The sequence below is a fragment of the Cryptosporidium ryanae genome (assembly GCF_009792415.1).
Source record: "Cryptosporidium ryanae isolate 45019 chromosome Unknown contig_8, whole genome shotgun sequence".
Lineage (NCBI taxonomy): Eukaryota > Apicomplexa > Conoidasida > Eucoccidiorida > Cryptosporidiidae > Cryptosporidium > Cryptosporidium ryanae.
This window is the reverse complement of record NW_027125486.1, coordinates 231,173-256,848: the sequence shown is the minus strand read 5'-3', so window position 1 is coordinate 256,848 and position 25,676 is coordinate 231,173. Positions and strand designations below refer to the sequence as shown.

At 36.9% G+C, this 25,676-nt stretch overlaps 5 protein-coding genes across 5 annotated transcripts in view; 2 read left to right on the top strand and 3 right to left on the bottom strand.

The window, feature by feature from the left end:
- Positions 1–132: 132 nt before the first annotated feature.
- FG386_003498 (uncharacterized protein) lies at positions 133–718 on the bottom strand (the record flags this gene model as incomplete). The annotated part of the gene is made up of 4 exons (XM_067342960.1): positions 133–138; positions 239–354; positions 411–587; positions 670–718. The coding sequence occupies 4 exons, from the start codon at positions 716–718 to the stop codon at positions 133–135; spliced, it is 348 nt and encodes a 115-aa protein (XP_067199187.1).
- A 2,096-nt stretch (positions 719–2,814) lies between these two features.
- FG386_003497 (uncharacterized protein) lies at positions 2,815–3,348 on the top strand (the record flags this gene model as incomplete). The annotated part of the gene is made up of 1 exon (XM_067342959.1): positions 2,815–3,348. The coding sequence occupies one exon, from the start codon at positions 2,815–2,817 to the stop codon at positions 3,346–3,348; it is 534 nt and encodes a 177-aa protein (XP_067199186.1).
- A 984-nt stretch (positions 3,349–4,332) lies between these two features.
- FG386_003496 (uncharacterized protein) lies at positions 4,333–5,433 on the top strand (the record flags this gene model as incomplete). Its single annotated transcript, XM_067342958.1, has 1 exon — positions 4,333–5,433. One exon carries the CDS (start codon positions 4,333–4,335, stop codon positions 5,431–5,433), a length of 1,101 nt encoding a protein of 366 aa, XP_067199185.1.
- Positions 5,434–5,737: 304 nt separating this feature from the next.
- FG386_003494 (uncharacterized protein) lies at positions 5,738–7,081 on the bottom strand (the record flags this gene model as incomplete). Its single annotated transcript, XM_067342956.1, has 1 exon — positions 5,738–7,081. The coding sequence occupies one exon, from the start codon at positions 7,079–7,081 to the stop codon at positions 5,738–5,740; it is 1,344 nt and encodes a 447-aa protein (XP_067199183.1).
- A 1,245-nt stretch (positions 7,082–8,326) lies between these two features.
- The window catches only part of FG386_003493 (mucin), a gene marked incomplete at both ends in the record, with an annotated part of 36,036 nt that continues 18,686 nt past the window's right edge, over positions 8,327–25,676 (bottom strand). Inside the window, one exon of the mRNA XM_067342955.1 lies at positions 8,327–25,653. Coding sequence (XP_067199182.1) covers positions 8,327–25,653 — 17,327 coding nt within the window. The remainder of the gene's footprint in view (positions 25,654–25,676) is intronic.

Here is a 25,676-nt window from a genome sequence, read left to right as displayed (position 1 = left end):
TATTTAAATTTTCCTTTTCCTAACACTGATATCTCGTGTCTTATATCACAGGACTTATCACGTCTATTGTATTTGAAGATTCTAATTCAGAAGACGACTTTTCCTCGAAACCTTTGCTTTCATCGCCTTTTTTTATAACTGTGTAGCATGTATTTGCAATGGGTAGAAGCTTAACCTTAGTTCTCCTAAAGTTCGCCCTTCTTTGTTCTTCTTGGTTGTTTTCTTTATCATCACTAACTATTTCAAGTGACTTCATATCCTCCTTCGTCAACAATTTGTGTTTTTTATTGTCATTAATTGAGGTAACCTTGATTATGTCATTCAATTTGCCCAGTATTTCATCCCTTTCCTCCTCTGTTTATTTTAACATTAATGTCATTTTAAATACAAATTTTAATGATTTTACTTACCTGTAAGCAAAATGTTCTTCCCCTCATCATCCAATATGTCCTTTATCTTTAGTTTTCTAATATTGTGTGGGATGCTATCTATAATATAGTCCGTATAAAGCTTCAACTTTTGCTTCTCTTGTTCCACCACTAACTCTATTTGCTGTTTATATGACAATTTCATAAAATTCTCAATATCTATGAAAATTTTCGGTTAATCATTTATTCAGCGTTTTATTATTGAGTCAAATATGTAAAATTTGGAATAAGGAAAACTTACTTGGAGGCAAATCATTATCATTAGCGAAACCTCCACTTATATTTTCCATTTTTACCTATTATGAACAGATAAATCAGAATTAATTTAAATTTGAAAGTCTGTCAAACGTTTTATCGCCTCCTCACAAACTAAAATCCGTTGTCTTCCTCACGAATAAATGAATATTTACCAGATAAAGACACCACAAAAAAAATATCCAGAAATAACTACTTTTATATTCACCAATGTTAATTATTTTTAATGCATTCTTTTTCTGCTCTCCACCTAACCCACAAAACAACCTCATACATTAAATATTTACAAATTTTCCTACATTCAAGTATAATAAAACAGAGCCTGATATTTTGCCGCCTTTTTTACAATTTACATCATACATGTTTTATATCTAAATATAAATTTAATTAAAAAGATTTACATATGTGTATGTGTTTCAGCATAAATTTGAAATATAACGCTAGTTTATAATGTGCTCTCGCAACTTCTTTCCTTTGATTATCTTTTTTTTCCGTTTCTTCCACTTCCTTGTTTACAGATACATACAACAGCTAGGTTGCTATTTTTCTTTCTTCTCTCATTGATATGTTCTATATTATGAATGTTTAACTTTTAGTAGCAGAGGTCCTGGAGAAACAGGAAAAAGAAACAAGATGTGAACTTTAACCTTTGCATTAATGTTTATGTTTATTCATGAGATGCCAGCACACACACAGAAATAAAAGGCAACAATGTGAATTCATATACTTAGATTTCGACAATGTTGTCAAGACCTAAAATCAACTTGGAGTGAAATATCCTGTTTTTGTTTATTAAAATGCCTTTGTCTTTGTTGTAGATGACTATTCATCCTCGATTAACTAAATTCAATATCACGAAATTCCACTCAAATAATCGTGGTTTATACAAAAAACATAAGTTTTATTTGTAGTGCAATCTTGTTTACGCCTCATATATGCTGATTATAATGGAATACCTGATAAACAACAGCATTACTCCAATGTGCAGATTAAAATGTACATGTTGGTCTTTTTAATTTAAAAACAACCGCACTATTTTGCATGTTATTATTCATTAATTCCTACTACAACTACTAAAAACATGCAAAAATTATTTAGGGGACAAATTTCGCATGAAAATTTTGAAAAAAAAACAATTGAATGAATTGCAATTCTGTTATTGTACTAACTTTAGAAATAAAACGACATAAAATGCAAAGACAAAGTTCTATCATAAATACTTATGTTGTAGAGTTAATACAAAGCATTAATCGCATAGATATTTTATACATTAATTAAAGTAAAAAAACCATTTAATACGCAAATATTTTGGTTGAAAATTGTGTACACAAATTTTATGTATCAACACAAGAACTAGACCTATTATTTGCGCGGCAAACAGGATTTTTTAAATATTAATGGAAAAGTAATTTGCAAGAAGGTTTTTGTGAAACATATGAACAGTAAGAAATACAAGGAATAGACTGGGTAAGACGAAGTATTTCGTAAAACGAGATACAAACAAGCATTTACTGTGAGATCGACAATAAACCGATCTGAGGCCGAGGGAAGCAAATAAGGAGAGCTAATTAAAACACGAAGTACTCATTAAGTGGTTATTTTCTCTATTACAAAAACTTGTATTGAAAAGCCATTGAAAGATAAATAACTTTTAGTTTACCTGATTAACTCTTTCATTTCTTGAGGCGAAGCTCGGGCAGGATAAATTATATGAGTACTTTATATTTCCTCCTTGTGTTTTAGTTATATGTGGTAATCATTTAGAATCTTTAATTTAACAATTGGCCAAAAAATCAGGTGTAACCTTTGGTTCTATTTCAAACTAACTTTAGAGTTTCTAACAACGCACATTCATACAGATACGTATGCAAAGCAGCTATATTTGGAACTTGAAAATCTTGACGAATATACAAATCTACGCTTGGTATTGATGCCTTCCTGAAATAGAGGTATATCACATGCAACTCATATAACAGCACATTTACGTATTGATATTCGGCTTTAACCTCGGCTAATTAGCCCAAATCATGTTTCAAGAGAACAAAGGCTTGGACAGCAATAAAGTGAGTCTGACACGCAAATCTGTATTTAACATTTAGCCGCATCTGCAATAAACAGTTGTGCAAAATCAATGAGCAAGAGGAAGGAGAGATCAGAAGTCATTCACGGACTTCAGGACGTAGAAGAGTGTGGTCTTTACAGCTTTGAGAAAAAAAGAAACATATTAGGCGTTGACCCTGGTTGCAGATCTTTACTGGGAATCAAAAATGGAGAAAGCGAAAAGGAAAACACCAAGTCTTTGGATGAGTCCTCATCAACAGCATCCTTGGGATATATTTTGCCACAAAGCGAAATTATGGCTGAGAGGGACAGCAAAAACATTAAATTTGAACCAAGTAGAGATAACTACTTGCAGTTATTGACTAAATACGAAAACTTACAAACAAGTCATTCCACACTACAGAAAGTTGTGAGGTCACTTTTAGATAAAATCAATCATATGAACGACCTATACGCACAAAAGGAGAAAGAACTTAATGAATGCAAGGCACAACTTAAAAAGGTTGTCGACGCAAACGAAACACTTAACCTTTATATACAGTCTTCTCATTCTTCTGTGATGAATAGCAGTATTATTAATAAATTTGGTTCTGATATTTATTGATAATGTGGCGCTACTCTCAGAAATACTTTACCGCTCCGAAATAATTAATATCACTAGATCTTCAACCTATACAGGGACTGAATACCTATATAATTAGCTAGGGTTAGTCAAGAATGTACATTTATATATATTCACACATATTTATATCTAGATATGGGGAAACATACGAAGGAAGTGAGTTGTGTGTGGGACTTGACTGTTTTGGCACGCAAACAGTGGAGTAAAGAGTAATGTATATTTCCTTACGTGCCCCTTTACCTGTACCGTTTAGCGTGTATTTAGTTGTGGATAAATGAGAATTAATTTCAAGTCCTTATACGAATTTAATTTTTTTTTTTAAATGTCTGCAATTTTTATCTCTTTGTCTAGTTGAATGTTATGTGATCACATGAGTATTTATCGTCGATTTACCCGCTTGTGTTTGTTAAATAAATGTGTTCTCTTCCAGGTAAACGAATCTAGTGGTTGGTATTTCAAGTGAGACCTGTTTTGTTTCTTTTTTTCTTTTACTTCCCGGTTAAGTTAGTTTTATACTTAAAGCTTAATAATTGGTGTGTGGTGTGCCAGCCTACCACCACTCTATACGTGCCTCGAGGCAGCACCTGAAATGCATATTAAGAGTGCTATAAACTTAGAAGCAAACACAAATATAAGAGTGTTTTAACTAATTAAAATATAGCTTTTTCCACTTTTTTAAGGAAAGTTGATAGATAATGAAGATACTGAAATAAATAAATATTTACAAGTGGGATACATAAACAACGAAATAAGTATTTACGTTTATTTCGTGTACCATTATATGCGTCCCCGTTTTCGGAGCACAATTATTCGATAAAAGCAATCATATATAGGTTGTTTAGTGATTAATGTCTTTGCCTTTGACCACAAACTTGTAGATGAAACAGCAATAGTACTTGAAAGTGTACATCTCACAAATACAAATATTCAATATATTTATGGTTGTTTATAGACAAAGGCAGTAAAATGTTTGTAAATAACGAGCTCTTGGATATACTAAGTAAAAAGCCCGTGAATTTGTTCCAAAAAGAAAGAACAAGCAGCAGTGATAGGAAATTCCATCAGGATTTGAATTTATACTGGAAGTCATTTCTATGGGAGTTTCAGTTTTCTAGGCTTTATTTTAAATTGGAGAGAGGCGACTGCAGAATCATATTTTCATCCAGTTGGCTTCCATATATAAACCACTCAAAAGTGTTGTTGTTCAGACTTTCGTGTTTGTTTTTCTTTTGCTCAGTAATACTATACGACATATTTACAGAAATAAAGATATGGAAAATAGAGAATTTGGCAAGGTACTACACGACAAATTGGTGCAGTATAGCGACTATAGGTTATTTTTTAGTGCTTAGTTTTGCATCCATTCAATCACAGCAAGTAATCAGCTCTAATATAGACGATAATGTATACGGAAAAGAGATAAACGAAATAGAGGACGTAATAGGATACAAAAGTTATCTCAACTGGACGTGTTGGTATGCGTGGATGATACAAAGTTTTTTATTGCCTACTGGACTTATAGTTAACATTGGCTATTGGATGGTGTCTCATCCAAATTCTAAGGTAACTCTTTTATTGGCAGTCTGCAAACACGCAATTGCTAGTATTTTGGTGTTTTGGGATTGTTACACGACTTACCAGCCCTTCTTTTTGTTACATGGCATTTATCTCTATGCATATATCATTGGAATTTTGGTTGCAATTATAGTTGTAAAACTATTTCCAAACTCTTTTTTGTCTTACCTTCCAATAAATATAAATGGTCTTTACACTTTTTTTAACTTTGACGACGATAACCACATCAAAATCGCTCCAAGTCTACTAATATTCATTTTTACTCTCTTCTACCCACTACTACTTTTGTTCTTGTGGTTCCTTTTCAGAGAAAAGAACCTGCTAGTCGATCCTCTTCCTCTTGAAACTGAAGAAAATCTGACACTCTTAGCAAACAATACTGAAAAGGTGAGCATTTTTACGCGACAGGCTGATGAAGAAAGGGATATTGGAGGGGAAAATCCTCCTGAAACGAGAAATAATCCTGTTGTAGATGCAGAAAAAATGCACTAAGTTAGTTAGTTCTTTAACAACTATAAATAAAGCAATCAAGTATTGACTTCTTTTCGTCTACTCAGACTCTTACTAGCGAAATCAACTGTGTACATACACATACCTTGAAGATGATAGCCTTAGAGTGCGAAACAACTTCCGATTTACTCCAACAAAGTAAACCTCAATTTTGTTGCCGTGCTGTTTATCCTAAAACGAATAGACAAGCGTAAACAAACCTCTGTTTTCAAACATAAACAAGTGTGTTACAGGTGACACAACTCAATTCTCCACTTATCTTACGGAAACGCTAATTCATGGAATGTCAGTCCCCTGCTTTGAGGGGTTCTCTCTTCAATCTATTGCTCTTAGCTCTTCTCTCTCGCAAAGTGCTTGAGTTTGATACGTCAGTATTTATATCATATAACTCATTTTCAAACAGCTCCTGATCTCCCGTGACAGCAAGTTCGCTTCCGTCCTCCCTAAACTCAAAGATTTTGGAATAGTCGCTGTCATTAATGTTTCTTGTATCATAAACAAACTTGAAAAGAATTTTATAGTACTCAAACCCGGCTTCCATCCAAGTGTTATTGTGCGACCCGGTGGAAACTGCAAATATTCTGGATAATTTTGGATCTGTTCCGGAGTTCCTGTAAAGTTCAATAGAGTCTGTAGGAAGCACCAAGTTGTCCAACATTCCGATAATGTACAAAGTCGGTGCAATCACGTTTGGAATTTTAGAATAAGACTCAAATTTGAGTCTTTGAAAAGTGTCTAAGAAGAACGGTATCTTATTAAATATCGGATAAACTCTTGAACAAACAGTCCTCATGTCCTTGAAAGTGTTTTCCAATATCAGTCCTGAGACTTTGTATTTTGACGCCAAGTCAATGGCAACAGCTCCTCCTATTGAATATCCATAAATAAACACCTTGTTTCTATCAACAATATCCGATCTCGATAACACATATTCATAGGCTGCCTTGGCATCTAGGTAAAAACCATTTTCAGATGGCGTTCCATCACTATCGCCATAACCTCTATAAGAAACTGCAAAAATATTGACTCCTATAAAATTATACAACTCCCAAAAATGAGGAAGTTTGCCTCCAATGTTCCCGGCATTACCTGAAAAGAAGATAATTGTCGGAACTTTCTCTACTTTCTCATACTTCTCATAATAGTCAGGAAAACACTGTTTCAAGTAGAATGGTGCTCTTCTCTTTGAATAAACGTTACTTACATATGCATCGTCATTAAATACATCGTCACCGCCACCAATGTCCATTTTGCACCCATCCAAAACATTTTTTCTGGCCTTTATTGACGATCCATTTTGTTTGTATCTGTCGTTCTTTTTGTGATAGATAAACCAGCAATGCAGTTTAACTCCATCATCCGTAACGAGTGTTATGTCTTCGGAATTCATATTCAACTCACTTGGATGTCTTTCACCTGGTCTGTTTGTCGATAACTCCCTCTTTCCATCGTTCTCCTTACAGGGAAAAAACACTAATTTATCTTGGTAGAACCACATAAAAATTCCGAGAATCAACACCAACACAAAAAACACCACAAATATTCTCCTAAAAACATAGTTCAAAAACGGATGTAAACTAACCACAAAATCCCTCACCTTCTCAAGTACGTTGTTCAATTTGCAACTCATCTTCACCTCTGTCTCTCAACCAGTAGACTCGAAACCTAAGTAAACAAGTACTTAATCACAGTCTCCCCGAGTATGAAACAGGAGACACCAAACTCAACACCAATGAAAACTTGGTTTCCCCAGAAGATATATATAATATCCACCTTAAACTGAAATACGACCTTAATCACAAAAGGGAACTGTAGTTATAGTCCCGTTGTATAAACAAACCCGAGTAAACGAATTAGTGTAAAAAACACTGCAAAAAATCTACTTACTCCATAAATTCTGGAATTTAAGCAGTAAAATAAAACACTCGTATATTTAAAGCACTTACGTGAAAAAGAAGCATATATCAATAACACCTATTCCATTCGCGAGAATAAACCACATAAAATACAGGCAGCTTCTATCTCTAGAACTAAGTATTTTTTGGAAAGCAACTTATTTGTTCTTCAAATACGTTAAAACCAGAAGCAAATTTCCCGTAATGTGTACCAGATTCCACAATTGAATCGCTCTCAACCACTCCAACTCGCAGTCTGTCAATAATGTTCTACGCTAGATCGTACTTAAACACCTTCAGATCCATTAAATATGCGAAAAAGAAAAAGGAAAAGTAAAGGAACCGATTCCATTGACCAGTTTCTCCATATATAGTAACTTAAATGCCGAATTTACCGCTCATGCTGGAGGCGGGCCCTGAAGCCTCTCTGTAAGGGTACCTTTGAGGACGGGCAGGCCGAGTAATGCTTGAATGCATTTTATCGGCAGTCAGACAGAGTGTTATATACACTGAAGGAGTGCCTTTTCCTTCAGAGAACTCTTATTTTTGCTTCAGTTTTTGCCTTATTCTTTTTGGTTACTCCTTTGAATTGAGAGTTTCGCAGATACAGTACTGAAATTTAATAAGTAAATTGCATGCAACTAAGAATATTATGGATATGAATGAGGGCTAGACTCACAAAGCAACAATAAGAAGCTGAGATCTCATTTAATAAAACAAGACAGTAATTGAAAATAATAAATGGAAATAAAGTGGTTAATGGTCTAACTCAAGCAGAATGTCTATCGGCTCACAAAGTGAGATTGATGTCCTGCACTACCTAAACAGTTTGTTATTTAAGTCTCAAGAGTAATAATGGAGACCAATTTCTATGTAAATTAAGTTGATTCATCAGCTCGGTTAAAAATTGATACTTATTTGCCGAGCAAACGTGTCTACTAATGAATACACATGCATTTGAGGGGCAAAACTAATTATCATTAATATTGTCCCTCTTGATCTTCATCTTCGTTTTGAGGCTCATCATAGAAAGGGGTAGTTTCGTCGTTAATGCTTTCAACAATATCTTGAGAATAGTCTTGCTTTCTTCCTCTTGTTCTGTAATCGTGATGATATAAGAAGAATTTTGGTTTCCTGCAGGACCCTATTTCTATTTGTTTCCAATTCATATTTTTAGTAAAGGCGTTATTTTTCCTAGACAAGCCAATAGAAAGCCTTTCAACTAACTCAGAGGAGTAGTCAATGTTGTTGGACTTAATGTAAAACTTAAGGACTCCATATCCGAGCTTCCCGTTTACAATTGGAGTGTCGGCAACTGCAATTACACCAATCTCTGAGTAGTCCACGTTGACTACTTTAGAAAGATTTTTTTTGAAATTGGAAACGAAAAGCTGATGGTCGTAAAACGTTGGAACATTTGGAATTATATCATAAAATGAGAAATACCCAATTACAGACTCTTCTGGAAATACCGTAACCACATCAGAATAGAAGCCGTACTTATTTACAATATCCTCCAAAAGTGAGGTACCATAATTGTATCCCAAACAAGATGTCTGATTTGCAATATCCTCAATACTAGGCGATACGTCCTTGCTCAAAAAGTTGAATTGACTCCAATCGAATATTTGTCCAAAAACACTGACTGAGTTAAATACAACTTTACTGGAAAGTTCCTTTGAGAACTCTCTGAGTGTTTGTCCGACATTTGTGTATATGTAAAAGGTAACAAGTATATCACCAGTAGCCGTCTGGAAAATTGTATTTCCGACTCTTTTTACCTGAACGTTTCTCGGAGTAAGACCCACAACTCCAACAAATCTGTCACTCGGTCCGAGAGATGTCTTTATTGATGAAATGAAAAGCTGCTTGAATTCTCTAAACCTCTCATCTGCTATTTGTTTTTGAGCAAAGTAATCAAAGTTAGTCACGAGAACCTGAGCCATTAGAACCCCCTTTATTGGAATTTCATTGTCCTTTTGGGTTGTTTCATAACCCTTTTCAGGGAATCCCTTTCCGTATTGAACAAACTTCGTGCTTTTATACGGATTCCCACCAACAGGGATGAAATTAGACATGGGGAATATATTTGTGGTTAGATGCAAGGCACATATAGTATATGTTTCATTTAAAGCCTGTAATTCATTCTCGTTCAGGAATATTGCATTGTCGCCTATTCCAATGCTCCACTCATGAGCTCTCCCATACTCAAGTTCTGCGTAATTCGGATGTACTCCACTGCACTGTTCTCCAGTTATTAAGTTTATCATCAAAGCAAATTTTCTATAGAACAAAAATCCAAGTGTATCGTGGGTACCGTTATTTAGTGTATATGCTGACATTAAATCCGCATTATCATAAATGTCCCCATATAAGCCTGTACTTAAATTGGTATCAACTACTTTTGTGCTTATTTTCCAGTAAAGTCCTTTTTGAGGATAACTGCAGAGTCCCTTAATAGCCTGGTTGACAACAGAAGTTTCGTCTACCTTGCAGTAACTAGTTAAACTTGAATGTAGATATCCATTTAACAGAATAAACGGATACCCCTGATAAATATCTACATTAAATATAAGGCGAGTTGGAACTGAAGGATAAACATCTGTAAATGAGAAGTTTAGTTTTGACCGTATTTCATCCTCACCAAGCATTAAATTTGGATATTCCAGCATTGCGAAGCCCGTTGAGTCCATTATGTAAAACAACCCATTCGCACCTATTAATGTTATTTGAATGGTGTCGTCCTCTGAATACAAAGCACCGTTGCTGTACTGGCTAGAAATCGTCGTCTCATTCAAAACTGCTGTGATCTTGTTCTGTTCAAACAATATACTACCTACATTCACGTTGTTCTTTATTAATGTTAAACTGAACGTTGAAGAGGTGGACAAAACTCTGAGAGAATTGTCCAAATAGTAAATGAATCTGTTTCTCGTTATCTTAGGTAACTTAAACTTTATTGAAACTGCCACTCCCTCCCTCCAAGAGCTTTCTGCTGTTCTGCCGTCGAAGTAGCCAAATCCTCCTGTACAGGCAGTTCCCACAATAAGGGGACATCCTCCGGAACCAGGACTGGATGTTGTTCCATTTGGGTTTGGTGGAATAACTGCTTCGGAATCATCAATCTCACCTGACACACTTTCTGTTGTAGTAGTGGTTGTTGTTGTTGTTGTTGTTGTCGTTGTCGAAAAGGATACCGGAGATCTCGATCTATTGACCAGTTGCCAAAGAGTATAGCTTTTAGTTGAGTTAGAGGAATTGGGACCCACTCCCACAACCTTGTTAAAACTCTCGGGAATGCCGTTCAAATACAAAAGTCTGTCGGAATTTGAATTAACCGTCACAGTGTAAGAGCCTTGTGCATTGTCCCTTGTGATCCAAAATGTGAAGAATCCATCTGGATAAGTTGAACAAAAGGGACCACATTGAGGGGAGTATGAATAAACCGTTATCTTGTTTATTTCGTTTGTAAGAGCGATAACCATGTTGGAGTATTCAAGACTGAACACCAAATTGGACGTAAAAGTATTGTAAAATTCGTATCTGTAGTTTCTAGGTCTTGGAAGCACACCATTAACATCATCCGGATGTGGAACTCCTGTTGAAATCATTCCCATTAACGTCCAGTTGTCTGAAAACAAAATTCCTGATGGAACCATTGTTATTCCAGTACTATTGCAAATATCGAACATTCCAAGGTCGCATTCTTCTTTACCCTCTTTCATGTAGGGAGGTCTGAAAGGATTCAGCTCTCTACTCTCACTATCAAGCTTTTCAAACTGACTTGTGGTTGAGTTAAACTCGTAACCTGGAGGTGTGTTAAGTTCGTCTCCATACAAAGGAGCAGGTGTTATTCCTGAAGGGAAATACGGATAAGTTACTTGGTATTTAGACAGTGGATTGTAAACTCCAGTCTTTTCATCATATTCAGGACTGTAGAGAGAGTTCTTGTCGGTGTTTGATGGTTTATATCCCCCACTTGGAAAAACTCCTCTAGCTTGAACAAAGTTAATGACCTTGGGAGAGGCTCCCTTGGGATATATCTTGTTTATTTTCCAGATCTTGCTCTTACTTGAGGTCCTACCAGAATCCAAAACGCAGATGGTGTTGTACTCGCTGTTCTTATAGTCGAATACGTTTAAGTAGAGGAGGCTTGTTCTATCAACTCCCAAAGACAGCTTTATTTTATCTCCGTATTTGAGTTTTTTCAGATTCAGGTCCCTGTTATTCTGCGCTGAAACAAAGGAAGATCTGGACTTGGAAACGGTTCTTGATTTTGACTTTAGCCTTGACCTTGCAATAGAAACTGCACTACCTGCGTCATTTAAGATGTAATCATCAGAGGTTTGGCCAGGATAAGGGCCGCTGCAAACTGCTCCTTTTTCATTTTGCAAAGCGATTTTTGACTCAAGTATATAGATATATCCTATCTCTCTCTCTTTTTCGTCACCAATAACCAAAACTGAAAGAAGATCTTGGAACTCGAATTGCGTTCCCCAAGTCCCATTGTTCACCTTTGTATCGGAGATAACCATCTCCATCTCCCAACTTGTGTTAATTATGTTTTTGGAAGATTCTCCAGAGTCCTCGGTGCTTTGGTCATATTCCTCATAATCACAAAGATCTTGTATCACCTGGGCCGAGCATGAAATGGACCTGGATCTGCAATTCCCAAACAATGAGCAAGTGTCGTAACCGTTATAAAGAACCTTGCTCGGGAAAACAAAATTTTCCCCATTTAAAAAGAACATTGTGTATTCTTTGAGTTCTGTTTCCTGCATACCTTCGTTTTTGTCATCGTAATTGCATGTTGAAACAATATTGAAACTATAGTCCGATATCGTCTTGAAAGAAAGCAAAGCCTCGCTTTTCTCATTGAGCAAAAACAGTCCGAGTCTACTCCACCCTATTCCCAAGGTCAAACTCATACCCTTGTGGGATAATACACCATCAACATACGGCGAGACGTATTCTTGCATATTATTCCAATCAAACAATATTATTGATGTTTCATTAAACATCAAGGACAAGATGTGTCTTTCCCTCATGTTCGAACCTAGAGTTTGATTTCCGTTGCTGACATTATTTATGTCCTGCTCTTTTCTGATAAAGTTGTATCCAAACCAGAGCGACTTTTGAGGCCGAATGTAAGAGCTCGCCTTACAAAGAGAATTACTCGTTGGTATCGTGAAGCTCATCCAGAGAATCCTTCCATGTTTGAACTCCGATTCGTACTCCTCCTCTTGAGACGAATCCTTTTGATCCAGCGTCGCCGTCAACCCTTTGCAGGGAACATTTACCTCAAGCACACACTCCTCCTTCAAATCCTCCTGCCAGGGAGTTTTGGTGGTTGTAGTAGTGGTTGTCGCAAGTGAAACTGAGTTAGAACTCCCAACTGCCAAACTCTTCACTCTGTTGCTTAATTGCCACAGAGTGAATGAATTCAGCACTTGATTGCTACAACAAGGCCTTATTCTATCAAACGAGGAGACTGATTTTGCATTTTTAAGTTTTAGAAGGAGGTCTCTGTTCCTATTTACCACTAGTGAAATTTCATCAGAAGCCGAATCATAGCTTAACCAAAATGTAAAGTACCCACCAGGATATGTTGAGCAGAGAGGGCCACATTGAGGTGAAACAGAGACTACTTTCTCGCCTGTAATCTCGTTTCTTATTTCCGTGAAATCGGTTGCGATGCTCACAGAGAGCACAATCTTGCTCGTAAACGTGTCTATAAACTGATACACAAAGCTGTACTGGGAATTCACTGTTGATAAGAGAGTGCCTACCGTACCCACATTGTTTTGCTGATTATTCGAAACTGAGTTGCCGTTGAGCTCCTCATTCTCCGGAATTCCTGTTGCAATTGATACGAATAAGGTCCATCCAGAAGTAAACAGTGTTCCTGTCGGCTTTAAATTGGTGATTGTACTGTTACATGTGGATAATATATAAAGATCACACTCTTTTTTACCAACAACTAGCTCTTTAAATTGGTAGGGATTTATCTTGTCTCCTTTGCTTGAATCCAACTCCTCAAATAAGCCGGACGTCCTGTTGTAGATATATCCAGGGGGTATGTTAGTGGAGTTCCCGTCTGTGGGAGCAGGCACCAAACCCACTGGGAAGAATGGATGATTGCTTTCCATGCTGGCGAAAATAGTCTGTGGTTGATAGACCCCTTGGTCATCTTTGGGTGGGTTATAAAAACCATTAAAGTCCGAAGTTTCGAACCCCCCATTAGGGAAGTAGCTGGTTCCTATTTCTTGGGTAAACTTAGAGACGCTTGGAGAGTATCCTCTCTGATATATCGACTTTATCGGTGATAACAGGGACTCATCAAACCTTATCGCACAAATGGTGAAGAACTTTGTTTCCCTCTCATTCTTTGTGTTCAGATAAAGCAAACCCGTAGTATCTATTCCCAACGACCATACTAACCTGTCTCCAAAATTAACTGTCCTTTCATCCGGATAAGGTCCTCCACAGAAGTTGTCTCCTGGCATGTTTTGAAGAACGATTCTATTTTCGAACATATATATGGTTATTATCTCCTCCTCCGCTCCGTTTGTAGCTGAGAAAGATCCAATTAGATCTGAAAACTCAAACCTGGGACCCCAAGTTCCGTTGTTAAGTCTACTGCTTTCGGAAAACTCTGTCTCAACTACCCAGTGAACATTTGTATTCTTGTTTGCACCGCTTCTGCTGCAAGTATCAGTCACACCCTGAGAAGAACAACTAAGTGAGGAGGTGTAACAGTTCTCAAAGAGGGAACAGACCTGGTATCCCTCCAACAAAATTTGTTGGGGATACAAAAATCCAGATCCAAGAGTGAAATTCATTGAACTGCCAACTGGTCTCCCCTCCTTTCCGTCTGCAAAAGAGTTAATTGTCTTTGATACTGAAGCAAATGCAAAATCGCTCCTTGGAGGTACTTTAATTAGCGAATTTAAATTCTCATTCATCAAAAATAGTCCAAGTCTGCTCCATCCTATTGAAATTGAGAATTGCTTTCCGTGATATCCTACGCTCCCATCAACGTACGGAGACAAATAAAGCATCTCTTCCCTCCAGTCTATAAGGGAAATATGGGTTTCATTGAAGGAAAGCGAAATAACATTGTTCCCCTGTGCATCTTTAAAGTTCAGACCATTCCAAACAAATGAAACGGAATTCGGCGAGCCTTCTTTTGGTAGAACTAGGGTTTTCTCCAAAGTTGTGTTAATTTGGATAATAGATCCGAGTCCGAATTTGTTGTCTTGGTAATCCGAGTCTAATAACGCAGAATAACCCCTACACGGTCTGGGACCGTCGTGTATCAGTAAACACTCATCCTGAACAACATCAAACCAAGGAGGCAGAGTCGTTGTTGTTGTGGTTGAGGACACCTTTACTGGATATCTGACTATGTTAGTTAACTGCCAAAGGGAATAGCTTGCTTTGTCTACACCGGCAATATTATTCTCATAATCCTCCAAGCAACAAGGTATAACTGCGTCAAAATCGGCCCCAAATGAATCAAGATGCAAGAGGTACTTCTGAGCTGAGCTTACTGAAACAAAGTACGTGTCCGAAGAAGCATCGAATGATAACCAGAATGTAAAGTAGCCATTTGGATGAGTTGAGCAGTACGGACCACACTGAGGTGCGCCAGCTACTGAAATCTCTCCAGAAGCCTCGTTTCTGAATACAACGGTCTCGTTGTTGTACGAAAGAGATAGGACCACACGATTTGTTTGGGTATTGATGAATTCGTATTTGTAATTAAAGTCGTGATTTTCCGAGATGTATGGGGGTATTCCATTGTTAATCATTATAAACAATGTCCAATTCTCCTTAAACAACACATTTCTTGGACCCAAAACAATTGAAGTTGAGTTACAAATATCAAACATTTGGAGAACACATTCTTCGGTCCCCTCCAGTAGTTCCTTTGGTTGGAATGGATTTATTTCTACATTTGTATTGTTCGGGTCCTTCTCAAACAGACCAGTTGCTGTGTTGTAAAAGTAACCTGGGGGTGTGTTTATAAGAGAACCATTCAAGGGAGCAGCTTGAATTCCCGGAGGGAAGTTTGCGTGATTCACTCCAAAAGTCTCCTCTGGATTATAAAGCCCAGAAGTTGAATTGAAGTAGGGGAAGTAGTAACCTGCTTTTGAATTGGATGTTGTCTTAAATCCACCTTCTGGGAAGCCGCTTTTGATTTCATAAAAAACTGTATCTTGAGAAGGTTTGTACCCTCTTTGATACAGATACTTGTACTCTCTGTTCCTGATTCCAGTGCTCACGGTGCAAACAGTGAAGTTTCCCAAAGAACCAAAATTGAGAATATTCAAGTACATTTGATTAGACGAGTCAAATCCAATGCTCCACGTTAATGTATCTCCGTAGTCCACTCTGCTGTTTGACGGGAACGGACCTCCACAAACTACATTATTTGGAATATCCTGCATTGCAATTCTGTTGTTGAATATGTAGACGTTTATCGCGTCTTCATCATGTTTTTGATTGTCCGATATTGAGTAAACAGCCAATAAATCACTTAACTCAAACATAGGACCCCATGTAGAGTTGTAAATAAATGTATCCTGAATTCTGGTCTCCACTAAAAGCTGCGATCCGGGAATCCTCTTGCTGCATATTCCAGTCAAGGCTTGTGATGTGCATGATGCCTCCTCCGGACAGTCCTCGAAGAATGAACACGTTTCGTATCCCTTTAAAAGTATACTTTCGGGGAAAACAAAGTTTCCCGTGAGAAGGAAATTGGTTGGGTTGTTATTATCGTTTATCTCCTGAGAATAGTATGGACTAATTTGATCAAAATCTATCTCCGTCAGGGTGTTAATGTGTATGAGTGCCTGTTTCTTTTCGTTTAATACGAATATTCCAAGTCTGCTCCAGGCTATTCCAATTGTTAAGTTCATTCCACTGTAAACCAACATCTCGTTTGTGTACCTTGAATTGTATTCTCCGAGTCCTACAGAATCCAAAAGAGTTATGTCGGTTTCGTTAAATAAAACTGACAAGATGGGCGTTGAATTTTGCATCATTCTGTACCCAAACCAGTAGGACGATGACAAAACTGATGATGAGTACATAGATGAGGGGGCGATTATACTTGAGCTGCTTGTATCTATTTGGCGTACCTTTCGAGATCTTCCCCTGTTCAATATAGTATTTAGCCAAATAACGCCTCCCTCAGAGAAACGCTTATTAAGCCTGGCAGATACACCTCTGCACGGGATATTTGGAGTCAAAATACACTCCTCCAATACCTGCTCAAACCAAGGAGTCGCTGTAGTCGTTGTGGTTGTGGTGGATAGTGTCTTTGAAATTTTGTTTACATTTATAAGTTGGTAAAGGCTGTAGTTATTGGCAAACTTCGACGTGGGACGAATCAAATTAAAACTCCTGAACACTGAACTTATGGAGATGAGTTTTTGCTTATTATAATCAATAGAGACCGTGTAGACGCTTATTTCTGGATCATACGTCAACCAAAAGGCGAAGAATCCCTTTGGGTAGGTGGAACAATAGGGACCACATTGGGGAGATCCAGCTATTGAAGTATCTCCGGTTAACTCATTTGTTAAATAAACTGTCTCGTTATTGAAGCTTAATGACAAGACCGTCTCCTCGCTGTTCACCGTCTCGCCTTTGTCGTTGTAGTGCTCTGAAACACTCACAAATTCGTATCTGTAGTTAAGCTTAACACCGTTTTCAAACTCTACATGTGGAGGAACTCCCGTTCCGAGCATAATGAATAGAGTCCAACCCTGTTTAAACAACAGACTCTTGCCACTGTTATTTGTGATCCTAACTGAGGTTGAGTTGCAGACATCAAATATGCCGAGTTCACACTCGCTCTCCCCATCAACTATATGTCCTGGTCTGAATGGATTGGGCTCGTTTTTCTTTATTTGGAGACTTTCTCCGCCTTCCCCATTTGCATCCTCCTCAGCAGGCTTTGGCTCGAACTGTCCAGTGGTTGAATTGAAAAGGTACCCATTTGGGGTGTTGTCACTTGTTCCGTAATAAGGAACTGAGGTCAATCCCACTGGTAAAAACGGTACACTACCTCCATATATTAGTTTTGTCTCAAAACTATTTGTTTCTGAACTAAATCCAGGTCTGTAGAAACCCCAACCTGCGGAGACAGAACTGGGTTCAAATCCTCCAACAGGAATGGAGTCTTTGATCTGAGTAAATGAAGACGGACTTGGAGAGTATCCTATTGGATAGACATAACTCAGAGGTCCAAAGTGCTCCTTGAATTCAATTGAACAAATGGTGTAATTAAGGTTTTCAAAGTTTGTGTTCAAATAAACCATTCCTTGGGAATCCAAAGAGACACTCCAACTTAATTTATCGCCGTTGCTCAATACATTACCTTGTGGATACGGACCATCACAAACGGTATAGTCCAAAAGACTTTGAAGAGCCATTTTATTATTAAATATGTAAATAGCCAATGTGTCGTTGCCTAATTCGTTGTTTATGTAGTAAACCGAGATGAGATTATCCAACTGTAGCATGTGACCCCAAGTGCCATTATTCACAAACGTATCTTTGACCTCGGACTCAATCACAAGACTCATCCCGTCATGGAAACGTCTACATGGATTGCTCAGAGACTGGCCGAAGCAACCAGAGGAGCCTGAATCACAGTCGTTGTACAAGGAACAAGTAGTGTGGCCTCTAAACAAAATATTATTTGGATACAAGAATCCTGCACCCAATAAGAAATGGGAAGTATGCTTGTTGTTATTTCCATACAGAATCATCTTGTTGAAAGAGTAGTTGTTATTATTTCTTATATTAATCAAAGAATTAAAGCTTTCATTCAACAAAAATGCACCAAATTTACTCAACCCTAAACCAAGCGTGATCTCCAGACCTTCATATGCCAACATTTCGTCAGTATAGTACGTGAAGTAACGCTTATTTTGAATTCTATCATATAAAATGATGTGAGTTCTGTTGAAGTAAATGCTAAATACCTCCTCCATTTCGTTAAACAAGTCGTATCCCATCCAATAAACCTGGCTCGACGTGTACTTCGCATCTGAGGGTATCGAAATTCCATAGTTTTTTAGATTAGTTGAAAACCAGATCACGTCTCCTATCTTGAATTTTGTACTCTCCAAGTATACCTTGTACCCCTTACAGGGGACACCTGGTTCGTTCAAATAACAAATACTGTGAGTGACGCTATCCCACGGAGGAGACGTTGTTGTTGTTGTTGTTGTAGAAAGTCTGACCGGACGCTCCGCTATGTTAAGTAGCTGCCAAAGTGTTCTTGAAGCTGCACCCTCTGCAACTTGAGCAGAAGCGGATTTCCCAACAACCTTTGAGAATTCTATATCGAAGCCCGAAACCTCTACCAAATTCTCCTCATTAGAGTTGACTGCGATTGCGTACCTTCTAGATTCCTTGTCATAAGATAACCAGAATGCGAAAAAGCCTTTTGGATACGTAGAGCAATAGGGACCGCACTGCGGAGATCCAGCTGTTGAGACGTCTCCAGATACTTCGTTTTTAAATACGACCTTTTCATTGTCAATGGTTAGCGACAACACCAATATGTCTTGCACAGGCATGCTTTCCTCCTTGCTTCCTTCTTTTTCATCAATGAAATCTGTTATTTTTCCTTCTAAAGAATATGTATTCGGATGCAGATCCTCGCTTTTAGCGTAACCTTCAAGATCCAAAATTCTGCTCTTGGAGTTTGACTCCTCGTTGTTCTGTTTCCTCACTCTTCCCATGAATTCATATCTGTAATTGTAACTATCGTTCTCGCCGCCTGGCAATGGAATACCTGTACTGACCATCGCAAAAATAGTCCAGTTATTCTTGAAAAATTCGTCTCCATAGGAGCCTATTGAGATCTTGGTACTGTTGCAGACGGAAAGCAACTCCAGTTTGCATTCATCAGTACCCTTTATGAACTCCCTCGGTTGGAATGGATTAATCTCATTATCACCGACATCCGCATCTTCATTAGTAGAATTCGTTTCTCTCTCAAAAAGACTACTTGTAGTATTGTAGAAGTAACCAGATGGAGTATTGTGATAGGTACCACTAATCGGAGCAGGAACAATTCCAACGGGGAAGAATCGATAAATCGAAGTTGAGTTGTAAATGACGTGTGGCTCATTTACACCAGAGTCAACATTGAAATTTGGATCATAAAAGTTATTTGAATTTGAGGTCTGATAACCTCCCTGGGGAAACAGATTTGTAGTTTGAATGAATTTTGAATTCAAAGGCGAAAACCCTCTTGGATAAATCACTGACAAAGACCCTATGGACAAGTCAAATGGCACAACGCAAACGGTGTAGCTCTTACTGTTGTTAGATAAGCTGTTTATGCTTTGATGTACGTTTAGATACAAGAGATACGAACTGTCAACTCCAATAGACCAAGTAATCGTATCTCCGTAACTCAATTCAACGGAAGATGGATATAACCCACCACATGTTATTTTGTTATGCACATCTTGTATGGCAATTCTATTCTTGAATATATATATAATGTAAACATCATCTGTTTTGTTGTTTATTTTATACGAGGAAACTAAATTACTGTATTCAAATAATTCACCCCAAGTACCATTGTACACGTTTGTTTCAGATAATGTTGTTTCGATGACCCAGCTCATTCCAGGAAGTGGTTTGTTGCACGAATCAATCAGAGCCTGGCTGCTGCAGGACATGATTTCAGTACTGCAATCATTATAGAACGAGCATGTTTGGTATCCCTGGTACAATATTTCGTTTGGATATATAAAGTGATTCTTACTAAGTTCATATTTGACCTTAATTTGTTTTTGATTTTCCCACTGCCTTACTTCGTTAAACCTTGTTTCAGGAAAATTCTGCATTTGAATAAGACTGTTCTGTTTTCCATTCATCAAAAACAAGCCAAGTCTGCTCCATCCCAATTCCAACTCCAAGGACATTCCGCTAAATGCCAAGGATTCATTTGTGTATGGTGACGAATATTCCTGTTTTGTTTCCCAATTGTACATAACTATTGATGTTTTGTTTACAAGCAAAGAGAATACTCTAGTGTGTTCTACGGAATCATCTTCTTTTTCAATGATGCTGTTGTGTGTTTTTACAAAGTCAAATCCCAACCAATATTTATTTCCAAAGTGTTGAATCTTTTGGTAACAATTAAATTCGATGCTAAAGGTTAAATGCAATACATCGCCGTACTCGAATCCGTGTTCACCTAAAGAAGCATTATAGCCATTGCATGGAGTTGAGGGAGACACATCTAGTAAACAAAAATCGTTTACAATCTGACTCCATGGTGGGAGTGTTGTTGTTGTTGTTGTGATAACATTGGGAATAGTGTTTATATTGTAAAGATACCACGTACTATAAGAGATTCCGCTGCTCTCTTTTTCTGGAAGTACTCTATTGAATTTTTGTTTAGCTGCTGGAATATTTACTAAGTATTCATTGTTAGAATTGACTGAAATAACATACTGGTCCTTTTCCTTTTCATAGGTCAACCAGAATGCAAAGAATCCCTTTGGATAGGTTGAACAATAAGGGCCACACTGGGGAGAAAATACTTTGTTTTCGATATTAGTCACGTGATTCTTAAATACTACACTTTCGTTGTTATAACTAAGAGATAGTATCAGTGTATTCTCCACACCATCTCCCTCATAATAAACAAAGTTGTAAGCGTAGTTATTATTGGAAGAGTTATCGGAAGGTGATACTGGTATTCCCGTATTTATGATTACAAACAATGTCCAATCTTCCTCAAAGAATGCACCATCTGGCATTATTCTAGCAGATGTTGAGTTGCAAGTAGTGAACAAATATAAACTGCATTCGTTAATACCATCCACAATATGAACAGGCCTAAACGGATTCAATTCGTTGTCCTCTCCTGACTCTGTCTCAAACTGACTCGTTGTTGTATTGTATATGTATCCAGCAGGTGTATTGTGGTAATTACCAGTAGTAGGAGCCGGCTTGATACCTGGCGGATAATGTGGATAATTCAATCCGTAATTGTACAAAGGATTGAATTCGTTTAACGTTTTGTCAAAGTAAGGATAATAGTAGCTAGATGAACTTTTATTATTTGAACTAGTTCTATACCCACCATTTGGAAAACCGGATATATATTGTGTAAACTCGGTATTTAAAGGTTTGTGTCCTCTCGGATACACAAAGTTTATGGATTCTATTGAGTAAGATGAAATTGAATTATAGTACTTGGTATTATTATTGTTATTATTGCTGTTGATGTATTCAATTATATTCTTTATTCCGCCTCTAATCACATTTAGTTGACATATTGTGTAATACAAATTGTCATTATTATTCAATACATTTAAGTACATAGAATATTGAGAATCGAAACCTATCTCCCAATTCAGTTTTGAGCCAAAGGCAACAATATTGTTATCTGGGTACGGACCTGAACAACTTATGTAATTATTCAAATCTAACATTGCCATTCTATTTGGATATATATAAATAATATAACTGTCATTATCATATATACCAGAATTTATTACAAAAGATCCCATTAAATCACTCTGGTAGAACAAATCTCCCCATGTACCATTATTCAAATGCGTTTCTTTTAATTCGGTCTCAAACTGTATGTGCAAACCTGGGGATATATTATGACATACTCCTGTTAAAACCTGGGAATTACAGTTTAACTTTTCTGTTAAACAATTACTGTATAATGAACATTTGTTATATCCCTTGTACAATACTTCCTTTGGATATATAAAACCTTCCTCAACTACATAATTGCTTATTACCTCGTTACCATAGTACTGTTTCACTTTGTTGAAATTATATTTGTATTGTGGTTGTATTTGTATCAAACTATTTAACTCATCATTCAACAAAAATACACCCAATCTACTTATTCCTATACCCAAAGTAATATTTTTTCCTTTATAAATCAATTCCTCATCTGTATATGGAGAATAGTACTCTTGTTCTCCCAACCAATCTTTAATTGTTATATAGGTTTCATTCAGAGTTAAACTTAGTACTACTTTGCTATTTTCATAGAATTTGTATCCCATCCAATATTCCGAATCATCTGTTATTGGATTGTTATTCTCTGTGAAATATAACATCCTATTACTGTTGCTTATTCCAGATATCTCTACTAATGAATTTATCCACATTATGTTCCCTTCTGATATTGCATTGTTTACAATTATTGTTGAATTGTACCCTCTGCACGGTTTATTTAACTGTTCTATTATGCACTCATCATTTGTGATATCGTACCAGGGGATGGTGGTAGTAGTGGTACTGGTTGTAGTGGTGGTGGTGGTTGTAGTGGTTGTAGTGGTGGTAGTGGTGGTAGTGGTGGTAGTAGTGGTTGTAGTTGTTGTAGTGGTAGTAGTTGTTGTTGTAGTGGTAGTAGTTGTTGTAGTGGTGGTAGTGGTTGTTGTAGTGGTGGTAGTGGTGGTAGTGGTGGTAGTAGTGGTTGTAGTGGTGGTTTGGTAGTAGTTGTTGTAGTGGTTGTAGTGGTGGTAGTGGTGGTAGTGGTGGTAGTAGTGGTTGTAGTGGTGGTAGTGGTAGTAGTTGTTGTTGTAGTGGTTGTAGTTGTTGTAGTGGTGGTAGTGGTTGTTGTAGTGGTTGTAGTGGTGGTTGTGGTGGTAGTAGTTGTTGGTAGTAGTTGTTGTTGTAGTGGTTGTAGTGGTTGTAGTGGTGGTTGTGGTGGTAGTAGTTGTTGTAGTGGTGGTTGTGGTGGTAGTAGTTGTTGTAGTGGTTGTAGTAGTGGTAGTGGTGGTAGTGGTTGTTGTAGTGGTTGTAGTAGTGGTAGTGGTGGTAGTGGTTGTAGTAGTGGTTGTTGTTGTTGTAGTGGTGGTAGTGGTAGTAGTGGTTGTAGTTGTTGTAGTGGTTGTAGTTGTTGTTGTAGTGGTTGTAGTAGTGGTAGTGGTTGTAGTAGTGGTTGTAGTAGTGGTAGTGGTTGTTGTAGTGGTTGTAGTAGTGGTTGTTGTTGTTGTAGTGGTGGTAGCAGTAATAGTTGGAATAGAAACAAAATCAGACAATTGCCATATATTATATGTATTAGATACGTCTAATGATGAACTCTCTGAGACTTTTGGTATTATTTTATTAAATCTTAAATCACCATTGTCTGTATCTATTTCCACCAATTTTCTTGAATTATTTTCAATGGAAACAACATATTTGTTCGAGTTTGAATCATAAGCCAACCAAAACGCAAAGAAACCTTTTGGATATGTTGAACAATAAGGACCACACTGTGGAGATCCTGATAGAACCTCATTGTTATTAATCTCATCTCTAAATGTTACTGTTTCATTATTATACGATAACGAAAATACAGTCTTCTCTTCAGAACCATCTAAAGAGTTTACGAATTGATATTTGTAATTATATTCAATATTATCGCCACTACCAGTTCTATAGCTAGGTACTCCTGAACTCAATATTACAAACAATGTCCAGTCATTCTTAAAGTATGTGTTTTCAGGCATTATTCTCGCGGAAGTGGCATTACATGTGGTAAACAAATACAAATCACACATTTCTATACCTCCAACTATAAACTTAGGTCTGTATGGATTCAGTTCATCCTCCCCACTCTCGTCCTCATCCCCAGTTTCAACCTTCTCAAACTGTCCAGTAGTGGTATTGTAAATGTATCCCTCTGGAGTATTCGACTCGTTACCGTTAACAGGAGCAGGCTTGATTCCAGGAGGATAGTAAGGATACGACTCTCCGTATTTGTTCTCAGGATTATAACTATCTTTATTACCATCGGAATTCTCAGGATAATAGAAGCCATTATTATTATTTGAAGTAGGCTCGTAACCACCATCTGGGAATTCAGACAAAATTTGTGTAAATATTGAATAGTTTGGTCTATAACCCAAGGGAGATATGTGTCTAATATTACCAAATTTATAGTAATTTGAAATAAAACAGATTGTATAATTTTTATCATTCTCGTCTATTGTATTCAAATATAAATTATAATTGCTGTCTACACCCAATGACCACTTAATGTTATCGTTAACATCCACTATTGAATTGTATGGATACGGACCAGAACATACTTTATTATTAACGTTGTCTTTTAAAGCCATTCTGTTTTTAAAGAGATATATTGTAATAACATCATCCAAACCATTGTTTAAGTTGTATATGTTAATTAAATCATCTATTTTGTAGTACTCACCCCATGTACCATTATTCACATTTGTCTGTGATAATACCGTATTTATTTTCCACATTATTCCTGGTGATTTTCTTAAACATATCTCCTCTAGTACCTGTGATTTACATTCAACTGATTTTAAATTGCAATCCTCATTAAATGTACATGTATCATACCCTAAATATAACATTCCGTTTGGATATATAAAGTTATTCAGCAATAAATAATTTGTATATGTTGCTAATGATGACCTTGCAACAATCCTGTTGAATGAATAATCTGAATATGTCTGTATTTCCATTAAGCTGCTAGAGTTTTCATTCATTATAAATAAACCCAATCTACTCCAACCTATACCTATGCTAAAACTCATTCCATTGTATGCTAAACTTTCATTTGTATAGTACGAGTAATATTCCTGACCATTCATTAAATCATACAGTCCTATATATGTTTCATTCAACAATAATGTCATTATTGTTTTATCGTCTGATAATATATCATATCCCATCAAATTATTATCGTCCAATAACATTCTATCCTTGAATCTACTCCCTACTGTTCCATTTAACCATATCATGTTCCCACGTTCAAATTTAGTATCTTTTAATGCTGCATTTATCCCTCTGCATGGTCTATTCATTTCCAATAAGCATTCATTCTTTTCTAGTTCATACCAGGGTGTTTCTGTTGTGGTGGAAGTAGTTGTAGTGGTGGTAGTGGTAGTTGTTGTAGTGGTTGTAGTAGTGGTAGTGGTGGTGGTAGTGGTAGTAGTTGTTGTTGTAGTGGTTGTAGTGGTGGTTGTGGTGGTAGTAGTTGTTGTAGTGGTGGTTGTGGTGGTAGTAGTTGTTGTAGTGGTTGTAGTAGTGGTTGTTGTTGTTGTAGTGGTGGTAGCAGTAATAGTTGGAATAGAAACAAAATCAGACAATTGCCATATATTATATGTATTAGATACGTCTAATGATGAACTCTCTGAGACTTTTGGTATTATTTTATTAAATCTTAAATCACCATTGTCTGCATCTATTTCCACCAATTTTCTTGAATTATTTTCAATGGAAACAACATATTTGTTTGAGTTTGAATCATAAGCCAACCAAAACGCAAAGAAACCTTTTGGATATGTTGAACAATAA